Genomic DNA, 11476 nt, shown 5'->3' with positions numbered 1-11476 from the left:
GGGAAGGGTTCCTACCCCCTTCTCAGTCCCATTGCTGACTCAGATACCAGAGTCCCCTGCTGACTCACCCCATCCCCTGCACCCCCCACTCCTCCCCAGCTCTCTGGATCTCCCAGCCATGTGCCACCAGGCCCAACCCTGCTGAGCTGGTGCAACGTGACAGGCTGAGGGGGCTGGTGATACTTGAGGAGGAAAGAAGGGGGTCTGGGAGGGGGTGGCCAGCGGCAGACAGAGTGACAGACTGCAGACAGGAGCCTAGGAGCCTAGCGTAGCACGCCTCTGGGAAGAGGCCCTTTTGCCAGCCTGGGGCCTGCAAAGGGTGAGGCTCGGCAGGTGGAGGGGAAGTGAGTGGGGAGTGCCGATTGTGCGCCTGCCTGCTCCCTGCCGCAGCTCCTTCTCCTGTCAGCCTTCGGCTCCCTAAGCGACAGCTTCTAATTCCGGCTGTCGGGGCCTCAGTGCTCTGCAGCACACGCGCAGCGGTTTTTTTTTTTTTTTTTTTTTTTTTCAGTTTTGCTATTTCTTTTCTGTTCAGAACATACTGAGCCTACGGAAAAGTCAGAGCAAAGGCTCTGGGGCCTGAGACATGCCACCATCCCATCCCAACACAGGCCTGGCCGGGCTGGGGGTACCAGTTGGAGCAAATGCACTGGCTGCTCCTTCTGGACAGTGGCCAGCAGGGCACTCTGGGCCAGTCTAGGGCGAGGCCCTAACAGGGCCCTGCTTCCGCTCCTCAGCTTCCCTGCAACTGTCTCCACCCCAGCAGGAGGGACACAAAGGAGGCAGAGTTGTCTCAGAGAAGCTCACAGAGGAGGGGCCCTGGTTCTTTAGGACCAAGCAGGCACCCATGCCATCTTCCCACTGCTTTTCTCCTCTCCCTGCACTGGGTGACCTCCAGCTTGTCAGGCTGGCCTGCCACACACAGATTCCAGGGTTACCTCCTTCTCCGACTCTGGAAACAGAAGGAAAGGAAGAAAGCAATTTCCCTCATGCTGCAGAAAAGGGCAATCGATTCATGAAGGGAAGAAAGTCTTTCTTCTGCTATCTGAGTAGAAGGAGAGCTTTCCTGCAACCCTCCTGGGGTTGGATAGTCTGTGTCCCCCCCCAGGGTGACACTCCAGGTGAGGCCCCCACGTCTGGGGGTGAGACGTGGCTTTCTACACTCTGAATAACCTAACCTTACAGCTCTTTCCGTGACACTCCCTAGCTTGATCTTGCCTAAAACAGGCAGAGATAGCACTGTGGGCTTCGTTTTGCTGAGAAGGAAGGCCTTCAAGCTGGGACTTAATTCTGAGGTCAAATGCCGTGCCCTTTCCGTGGCACCATGAGAGAAAATCGGCAGAGCAGGGGGGATTAGAGAACGCAAAAATGATAAAGGGGGTAGGCGCTTGACAGTATATACAGGCATACATCACATGCACTGCCCCCCCACCCCAGAATAGAGGAAAGTGGGAGACCCTGCTCCATGGCTGTGCCCAGGATGCTAGGTGGGCATCCCTGAAGCCTAGGAGCTAGAGAAAGGCAAGAAGCCTGCAGCGCAGGGCCCTGTGTGCTCTTCACCACTCACCTATCTGGACCCACTGTCTCCTTCCCAAAGGCAAATCCTCTCCTTGCCCAGAACCTTTTCCCAGACAGCATCTTATCATGGCTCCGCCCAGCCTCACAACAGCTGTATCATTCCCCTTATTGCCTATCTTCCATAGGAAGGTACTTGGTAAAGCAGCTCTCAGTACTGTCCCCTAGAGGTGTTTTTCCTGCTTCCATGTCTTTGCTTCAGGAACCCTGTCTGGAATGTCTTCCTTATTTCCTGGAAGCCAGATTCTCCCCCGCCCCCCATCCTTGAAGACCACCTCCAGATTGCCCTGGAGCACCTCACACCTCGCTCTACCTTTCCCTCTAGGCAGTGGCTTGGTTTTGTTTGGATATAACAGGTGTAGCCAGCCCTCTGCTGATAGCCTCTACACTTTTATGCTGATCTTGTCTTCCTGCTTGAGAGGGATGGTCTCTTCTCTCCAGAACTGAGCTTCTGCTTCTGTATTTCCTACAGCTGGGGAACACAATGCCCAGCTCGGGAAAAGTCTCAGTAAATTCTGTTATGAGTTGATAACTGATTCACTTCTTTAGACTTCACAAATAATTCATTCTACCCCCCACCCCGGTAGCCCCCTCTGAGGAGCCCTGACTCCCCTCAACACAGGCCTGAGCACCACTGCCCCCCACCTCAGGAGGGAGAGGGGATGCGGTTTTTCCACCCCCCAGTGACGCTGGCTCTCTCCTTCCCTTCCAAAGGGGTCAGCTAGTAGTCAAAATCAGAGCCCGGTGGGCTGGGGGTGGTTTTGTGCTTGGGAGGGAGACGAGGACCGTAGGGGAGCCTTGCGTAGGTCTCTCACATTTTTCCGGGGTGGCGGCCGGGCCCCGAAGCGGTGGGGAGGCGGCGCGGGGGAGTCGTGAACGCGGCAGCAGCACTCTCGAATCCCCAGGCGCCCGCCCTGGCCGCCGCGTCTCGGCTCCGCCCGCCTGTCAGCCGCCGGGAACCGGCGCTCGGGCGCGTGGTCGGGGTTGGAGACGTCGGAGATTGGAGGGCGCAGTCTCCCCGCCACCCCCGCTCCGAGCGAGCGTGTGCGGGAGGAACAATTGTATGCGAGTGCGTGATTCGCTACACTTCGAGTGGCAGTTCTCAGCCAGAATAAGCGCCCCTCACCCCGCGCGCAGCGCAGCGCAGGTACCCCCACACCCCCGCCAATTACTCGCGGTTCGCCTTTTGCCGCCGCCACCCAGCTCCATTATGGTCAGTTCTGCCCTAATGGGGTCCCATTTCCTTCCTCCTGGATCGCTGGGAGGCAGTCCTCCGCCTTCCTCGACGGGCGCGAGGTCCTAAGTTTGTAAGGCTCCGAGGGCACCGACTCCGGTAGGGGCGGAGAGCGGGGAGACGAGACGAGACGACTGTGACTTTGGGATTGGCCTGGCCTGGCGCATGTGGCCCCCCAGCTAGCAGCCACCGCCCGCGCCCCGCAACCGCCGCGGCAGCCCCAGGGGAGCGCGGAGGAGGAGCCGCTCCCCGACTTCGTGGCCCACGAAAGGGTGGGGGTCAGGGGCGGTCTCTCCCGCCAGGTGCGCTCCTGCCCTGACGGCTCAGCCCGCTTCCCGGGCAGCCATTGCCATGGAGACCCCCGAGGCTATAAAGCCGGATAAGCAGGCAGGCGGCGACTTCCGCGCCGCTGAGCCCCCCAAGTAAGGAGCAAGCGCCCCGGTGTGGCCCGGCCCCCGCGAGCGGGGAGGAGGCGGAGGAGCGGCGCCAGCAGCTTGAGGAGCGGCGCGCCCCGCCAGGGCTGGATGCAGGCGCGCACGGCGGGCGCCACCGTCTCATCGGGGGAGCGGGGGCTGTCCCGGGTGAGGGTGAGTGGCGCGGCTCCAAGCCACAAGGGGCGGAGGGGCACCGGGCAAGCGGAAAACAGCGGGACAGACAGAAGGGGGCCGAGCTTTGGCTCCCGTAGTCTCGTGGCGGGCCAGGCGCGGAGCCCAGAGTAGCAAGCAACCTACACCTCCAGGCGGGAAGCCCAGGGAAGGAGCTGCGAGACGCCAGGCGTGCGGCCCAGGAGCGGCGGGGGAAAGGGATCCGCTGGGGCACAAGAGTGGAAACGTCGGGACCCTCGGCTGCAGCCACCCACGCGCTGAGGGAGCCACACCAGAGCACCAGTGGGGCCAAGAGCCCAGCGGGGCGCGGGAACAGGGGCGCCCCCGTGCGGAGCTGCCGGCCGCCTAGGAGCGGCGGCCGGGGCCATGCTCAAGCCCAAGGACCTGTGCCCCCGAGCGGGTACGCGCACCTTCCTGGAGGCCATGCAAGCGGGCAAAGTGCACCTGGCCCGCTTTGTACTGGATGCGCTGGACCGCAGCATCATCGACTGCCGCGCGGAGCAGGGCCGCACGCCGCTCATGGTGGCGGTGGGGCTGCCGGACCCCGCGCTGCGTTCGCGCTTCGTGAGGCTACTGCTGGAGCAGGGTGCGGCCGTGAACCTGCGGGACGAGCGCGGTCGCACAGCGCTCAGCCTGGCGTGCGAGCGCGGCCACCTGGACGCGGTGCAGCTGTTGGTGCAGTTCAGCGGCGACCCCGAAGCGGCCGACTCGGCGGGCAATAGCCCAGTGATGTGGGCGGCGGCGTGCGGCCACGGGGCGGTGCTCGAGTTCCTGGTGCGCTCTTTCCGCCGCCTAGGCCTGCGCCTCGACCGCACCAACCGAGCGGGTCTCACCGCGCTGCAGCTGGCAGCCGCTCGCGGCCACGGGACCTGCGTGCAAGCCCTCACCGGGCCCTGGGGCCGCGCAGCTGCCGCCGCCGCGGCCCGGGGCTCCAACTCCGACAGCCCCCCCGGCCGTCCGGCTCCCGCGCCCAGCCCGGAGCGCCGACGACCCAGCCCCCGCCGTTTACCTCGGCCTCTCCTGGCGCGCTTTGCGCGAGCTGCCGGCGGCCACGGTCATGGCGGCGAGGCTGGGTCAGGGGGCAAGGGCTCCGGCCGGCACCGCGCACAGGGCAGCGAGAGGCCCGAGCTGGGCCGGAGCATGAGCCTAGCACTGGGTGCTGTAACCGAGGAGGAAGCGGCTCGGCTGCGGGCGGGAGCACTGATGGCCCGACAACACTCGCCCCAGTCTTCAGGGTCCGGGCGGTGGCGTTCGCAGGAGGTGCTGGAGGGAGCGCCTCCGACCTTAGTGCAAGCCCCCATTGGCCTGAGCCCCCACCCGGAGGGCGGCCCCGGCTCTGGCCGTTTGGGTTTGCGCCGACGTTCCACAGCTCCGGACATCCCCAGCCTGGTCGGGGAGGCCTCAGGGCCCGAGAGCGGCGCGGAGTTAGAGGCCAACGCTCTGCCCCACTCGGTGCCTGGGCCTCAGCCTTGGCAGGGGGACACGGAGGCCGTGGTGCTGCACGCTCAGCGGTAAACAGCGTCGAGGTTGAGCCCTGCTCTTCCTCCTCTTAAGTCTCTCCTCTGCTGGGATTTCTTTTTTCCAAGTCCCTCATTTTCCTAGCAGTTTCCCTGGCCTGTGATCCCATAATCTGTCCCCACTGCCCAGACAAGACCCCTAATCTTCTCTCTGAAAAGAAGCCCTATTTTTTTTTTTTATTTATTTATTTATTTATTTATTTATTTATTTATGCTTGTCGGTATTCCCTGCCTAGGTCTCTCACCTTCCCTACAGCGTACCTTTCCTGTCCTAGAGGGGAGGAATAGAAGATGGATTCTGGAGACTAGACAGCCTTTCAGCCAGGAAGATGGACCCCCTACCCTGAGCCCTAAGGCTCGGTTCTGAGCCTTGCCGACTCCTGCTGGGTCACCTCCTCCTTACCCCTTTCATACATCGGCAGCCAGGCAGCAGAAGAGCTTGACTTGTAGAACAAAGACCTAGTCTCCCCCCTTTGCCTAGTGATGTGCCCCGTAATGCCGCAGGCTACTGAAGTCTCCCTTCCTAGGTGTTGGAGACAGAAAGCAAGGAGACCAGTCTTTGAGCCCTTCTGGACAGGAGGGCTGATTATGAAGGAATCTGGAGGTTAAGGTTTTCTGGGGGAAAAGCTCCTGCCTCCAGAAGATGAGATCATATTTAGGGGTGGGAGAGGCCCTGGTATTGAAGGCTAATTGTCCCCTGAAATAGCTTCTGGGTAATTTCAGCTCCCACCGGCAGACCCAGTTTTCAGCTTCATGATGTGGGGTCATTGGACTATAGCAACGCCTGTGGAGCCCAGCTCCCAGCACCTGAGCCCAGCTTCAGCTGGGCAGCATTTGAGTTTTACCTTTGAGGTCTCACCCCTCAGGGTCCAGCCTTATTTCCTCTCACTCTTAGAGCCTGAAATGGAAAGGACTTGGCCCTTCCCTGCTCCCACCACTTCCCAGCTCCCCTGGCAGTGCACGTGGGTTCCCCCCTAGGGTGGAATGGTTGGGAAGGCTTGGTTTAATTGTATTTCTTCCAATCCTCAAAGAACTCGTGTTTTGAGTCTTTGTATATGAAGCCGAAAGCAGCGGGTCTGATCCGAGGCTTAAGAACCTGACAATATCTCTTTAAATAGAAGCTCTGCGAGGGGGATAATTGACTGAAGTGTTTGCCACGTTAAACGGCGCGCGGGAGTCGGGAAGCCCACACGAGCCGCAGGTCCGGGTTTAAATTACATCAAACTCCTGAGAGAGCTGGAAGGGGGCTGTTAAAGGGCTCCTGCTTCTCGCTGGGCCGTTAATGGAGGGCAGGGCGGATGATGGATGCTGGAGGTCGAGACCAAGGACCCCTGCCTCTGCCGAGGAGGCGCGTGGGACGCTGGCCCGGCCCAGCTTCATTACTGGGCAGATTAGTGAGTCAGAGGCAACCGTGGAGAGGTGGTTAAATGCCCTTTCCCGGCAGGTTCCTTCCTCTTCCCCTCCCTCCCTGCCTTCCCCTTTGTGCAGGCCTGAGAGGCTGGCGGGGGTGGGGAGAGTTTTAGCCGATCTGGAGAACGCGTGCCCCAAGATCTTGCGAAAGCGCTAGCACAGGTATCTGTGCGTCCAGCCCGCAGGATCGTTGGCGCTTGGGGGCTCTCTTTGTGAACCCTGAAGGTTGAACGTGCAGCGCCTCACCCGTCTGAAGTGGGGTCCTTTCAAGACGTCGATCTATATACGCCTTTGCAGAACGGAAGGTTTCTCACGTGAACTCTAAGGAAACTGCCCGGAGCGAGAGTGATCTGTGCTGAGATACTGGTCCCGGAGGTGAGCGGGCCTGGTGTAGGTGTCAGACTCCTCCCAAATCTTTCCACTTCCCTAAGGTCTGCAAGGCCGCGCCCTCTCCCCGCGCCCTGCGCTGGACGTGATCTCTGGTGCCCCCTGGTGGCAGCGCTGAGCTTTCCTCGCGGCGCCGGGGCTAGCAGTTTGGACTTCTGGTTTTACTAGGGATCGTCGCAATGTACTTCTCCCTCTGTGTGCATTGACCCATGGAACCCTCTTCCTCTAGCAGTATGTTAAATCCGGATACTTGAAGTCATTTCCCAGCAGTGAAGTGAGGGACAGTAAACACAAAAACTCGGATTTGGAATAGCAGGAGCCCAGACCTGTCTTCACTAAGGACCCCAAGATCTTCCAAGTTAAGGCTCCCAAGTTCAGAGAGCTTCTGCTCTGTTCTGAACAATAGGAGTCTCCAACCCCTTGTTTATAATTTCTGAAGCTTGGGACCTGCACTGTTTTCTTCTGATGAGATTTGCTTTCATTTTGGGGTGTTTTGCCCTCCCCCTACTCGTTTCTTCCCATACACCTGCCTCTCCTCAGTACCACTGTCTGGGCGGTGGAACAATACAGATGCACTTGAAAAGCCAAAAGGAGAGGATCTGGGGTGGGATGGGGGATAATTGGACATCCCAAGTACAAACTCAGTTTTGTTTGTTTGTTTGTTTGTTTGTTTCCTGATCCTGGCTTGCTCACTTATTCCCTGTCTGTGTTTAATTTTCACGCAGGTTTTTTTTTTTTTTTTAAGATTTTATTTATCTATTTGACAGACAGAGACCACAAGTAGGCAGAGAGGCAGGCAGAGACAGAGAGATGGGAAAGCAGGCTCCCCGCTGAGCAGACAGCCCAATGTGGGGCTCCACCCCGGGACTCTGGGACCATGACCCAAGCCCAAGGCAGAGGCTTTAACCCACTGAGCCACCCAGGTGCCACCTTCATGGAGTTTTTTTTAATGGTGTAAGGATACAAGTATTTGGCTTCTTCAGAACATAATAAGGTCTTGGTTGAACATTAGGTAGGAGGTGCTGTCATCTTTCAAATGTCGCTGACCTGTGACTTTCTGGTTCATTGTCACCCTGGGGCCCTCCTTCCTTATTGAATAAACAACCATGAGGGCTCATCTCCACCGAATTGCCAAGGGCTTGGTGGTTGAAAGCAATGTTCTTAAAAAAAAAAAAAAAAACCACAGCAGATCTTTCCTGTCTGCACTGAATTGTGTTTGACTGACTTGCTGTTCTTGCAGATTCTTACTGGGCCCAGCTCTGTGCAGAAGTTCCCTGTGTCCCTGCATTTTGCTCTCCTGCTCTTCCTACTCATTGTCAGCCCCAGAGCTTTGACGCTGGGCTGGGGTCCTCTCGAGCTCACTCCACTTTAGAAGAGACTTTTCTAAACCGTTTTCTTTTCCCAACTCTTGTTGCTTTCATCATTGTGCAGAATTGCCCAGGCCACTGGATCTCGGTACCCTAACATCAAGCTCAGAACTAGTCTGTGTGGGAGGCTAAGTGACGTACACATACGCTTTTGGAATGACACTGTGGTGGAAGGACTATTAGAACTCAGAAGAATAGTTAATAAATCCAGTATTATTCAGTTGCAAGAACTGGCCTCTCTTTGCCTTGCCAACGGCTCCTGATTGGGCGCTCCCTTTGGGGTGGCAGAAGGGTGTGCTTGCTTCCTGGCAAGCTTCCATCTTCCATCAGCCTCCATCCCTGCCTGTCCCACTAGGCACTGCGGCTGCATCCTGGAGGCAGGACTGAGTTGGTGGACTAAGACCCTCCGACCAGGGCAGCTGTCTGCGTGGGACTGCTTGCGGAGAGCAGGAAAAGGTCGGCATGACTCCTGGATGCTGCCTGAGAGGTTTCCCTGAACCCTGGGCTGGGGTGGGGGGAGCGGAGTGGAGGGGGCTGGGGGACGCAGGATGAGCTCTCAGGAAGGCAGTGCTGGAACCAGAGTCAGAGCTAGAAGTTGAAAGAGAATTCCAGCCACCTCCCCTACCTGCAGGACTAGCACCAAGGTCTCTTGATTTTCAGCCACCAAAATGCTCTTTGATAACCCCTCAGTTCTGAGAACCGAAACAGACTGCTTTCTCTCTGGAAGCAGCTCCAGGCCACTTCCTAGGGAAAGCCTGGGGAGAGCAGCCTCTGACTTGCCTTAGAGTGAGAAGCGAAAGGGAGAAGGGGGGCACTGAGGCAGAAAGTGGTTATAGCCCTGGTGGCTATAACCGGAGCCCCTCTGGTACCAGCAAGCACAGCCCATGGCCCTGGCCCTTCCTGGCGGGGTTCTGGTCCCTTGGAAGGAGAGCTCTGTCTCTTTCTCAGCTCTTTCAGCCCCGAGGGCCTTTCACTTCCTGTTTCCCTCCTTATCTGCCTTCACGGGCCCACAGGCCACCAGGGAGTTGGGCTTTCTGTGGACTTGGAGTGGCTGCTGGGGAGCTTACATGGTGGGGAAGGGGGCAACCAGACCCCCACTGCAAGTGTCCAGCTTGAAGACAGCCTGGCTCCGTTCTCAGAGACAACAGCCCAGACGTTTTTGAACACTCAGTTTAATTTAAAACAGGCACAAGTGCAAACAATTCACAAAAGTTTCTAGGGAAGATGCTTTTGTTTTTTAAAACTCTGACCTTTAAAAAAGTCCTTGCAATTTTTTTTTTCCGGCCTCAAAGCAGGCCATTGGGGAGCAGAGGAATCTAAAAATATTATCTAGATAGGGTCCTGACACCTGAAGTTCTTCCCTGGATTCCCTGACTCACAATATCCCTGAAGGTGGGGAGGGAAGGGAGAGGAGGGAAGGAGCAAGGGCAAATGGTTTGCACAAAGGGGGTACCCATTTTCTTGACAGGATGGGGCCCCAGGAGGTGGTTCACCTCCCCCCAGACCAAGATTTTAAAAAAGAACAGGTCCTTGATGACCTGGTTATTGAGAGGAAGCTCATAGCCGAAACACAGTGTGTTCCCTCACCATTCCTGTCTCGGCTCTTAGACTCCAGCGTAGAGGAGAAACTTGGAAATTTGCCAAGCCCCTAGGATGTATTAGACTCAAGGCAGCGCTGTCTGCTGGTCAGGTAGAAGCAAAGGACTTGGGAGGTGGGAAGCCAGGCCAGGAAAGCAGGTCCCTTTGGAGTAGAACTTAGTGGCAGAAAGATTGGGAAAACTTTACAGAAGCTGGCTGTGGGTGACCTGAAGGGAGCCAAGCTGTCAGAGTGACCATCTGTCACTTACACACACATACACACACACACACACACGTGCACGTGATGTTCTCTCCATACTGTAACGTGAGACCACGTTTACCACCAACTCCATTCTTTCTCTTTTACCCAGAGCAACGCTCCACCTCCTTCCCTGGCCTGTGAGCAGGCTGGTCACACTTTGGGGCAGGCTGTGCAGGGAGAGTGGATGTCAGTGCAGGTGAGTTGGGAAGCAGGTGCAGGTTGGACTGTACCTTCAGGAAGTCAGACACGAGGGAGGAAGACAGCTTCAGGCAGTAGAAACCTTCCCCGTGGCCCTCTCGAGACCCCAGGGTTTAGAGTTGGAGCGGAGAACAGCAGCTATCCTGGGGAAGACCAGCAGTCTGCCCTCTTGGGTAGCCTGGGATGCTTGTGTACATCTATCTTTAAAAAACTGCAGCAGCCTTTTCGGCTGGGTTGGCCATAGTGGCCAGGAGTGCTGGTCTCCAAGTTTCTTAGAAATATCCCTGTGCAAATGACAAAGGGTCATCCTGTAGAAGGGGTCTCCATCATCCCAAAGGCAACTGGGGACTCTCTTGGGAGAGAGAGAGACCGAGGGGCAGGTCCGGCCTGGCCCAGTGGGCGGAAGGGCAGGAAGGTGTGGGTGGGGTTTCACATTCAATCTTTGGAGAGAATACTGAGAGAATGAGGCAGGCGGGCCCTGCTGGTGGGCTGACAGCCCAGTGTCCCCTGCCTGGGGGTATTGGTGGCAGGTGCGCTCTGCAGGTGGGCTCAGCAGGTGGAGGTCTGCTTGCGGTAGAGCTGGATCAGGGGGACCAGGCACTCAGGCAGCCCCGTCTGCAGCAGGAAAGGGTGGTCCAGGAGCTCCTGAGCCGTGGCTCTCTCCTGGGGGTCTCGCACCAGCATCCGTTCTAGGAAGTCTCGAAGCACTGGGGAGACCTGTGGAGAGAGGGCAGCACTGAGAGCAAGCTGCCGTATGCAGTCACTTTGGGGTGACTCGTCTGCCCATCCCCACCATCACTGGAAGGTCTTAAATTCTCTTGTTTCTTACTTCCTGGCTGCTCCCAAGCTCAGCAGTTTTCAGATCATCAATTAGGTAAAGAAACTTGGCCTCAGTCCAGAAAAATGGCTAGTTCACCTCTAGGGGGTGCTGCTGAGCAGAGGAAGGAAAATGCCCTGCTCCTGGGGAGCCCGGCTGCAAATACACAGCCCTTTCTCCACCCTGCTGCTGGAGGCTCTCAACCTTCAGGCTCTGTGGCTTTGTGGAAGGGGCATGGCATTGGTATTAGTGATCCAGTCCTGGGTCTATCCCTGATCTTTGACAAGTTGTGATTTTCTCTAGACGTCAGTTCTCTTATCTGTCCAATGGGCTAATGATAAAATGTGCTTGCCCTGTCTTTAGTGAAGATCAAAAAAGAGGCTAGGGGTGAAGTGTCTTGAAAAATAGAAAAGAGCAAAGTGAGACCTGACAAGGAAGATTTCTTTAATGCTCTAAGCCTTGGAGTCTAAGTCAAGGGCTTATCTTGGTTCATTTTGAGCCAGTATCTCGGGATGAGGCTAAGTCTTGG

General features: G+C 57.4%; 2 protein-coding genes across 5 annotated transcripts in view; one reads left to right on the top strand and one right to left on the bottom strand.

The window, feature by feature from the left end:
* The first annotated feature begins 3097 nt into the window (after window positions 1–3097).
* ANKRD63 (ankyrin repeat domain 63) lies at window positions 3098–7486 on the top strand. The gene has a single exon (XM_004751090.3). It carries the CDS (start codon window positions 3778–3780, stop codon window positions 4924–4926), a length of 1149 nt encoding a protein of 382 aa, XP_004751147.1. The 5' UTR covers window positions 3098–3777; the 3' UTR covers window positions 4927–7486.
* Window positions 7487–9248: 1762 nt separating this feature from the next.
* Window positions 9249–11476, bottom strand: part of PAK6 (p21 (RAC1) activated kinase 6) — a 36317-nt gene continuing 34089 nt past the window's right edge. For all 4 annotated transcript variants that reach the window (XM_004751085.3, XM_004751088.3, XM_013055408.1 and 1 more), the window contains one exon: window positions 9249–10847. In XM_004751085.3, the coding sequence (XP_004751142.1) occupies window positions 10680–10847 (168 nt within the window). In that variant the 3' untranslated portion in view covers window positions 9249–10679. The remainder of the gene's footprint in view (window positions 10848–11476) is intronic.

Source organism: Mustela putorius, unplaced genomic scaffold, assembly GCF_011764305.1.
Source record: "Mustela putorius furo isolate JIRA1106 unplaced genomic scaffold, ASM1176430v1.1 tig00003898_pilon_pilon_pilon, whole genome shotgun sequence".
Taxonomy (NCBI): domain Eukaryota; kingdom Metazoa; phylum Chordata; class Mammalia; order Carnivora; family Mustelidae; genus Mustela; species Mustela putorius.
Note: the sequence above shows the minus strand (reverse complement) of the source record. Positions and strands in the feature narration are given on the sequence as shown.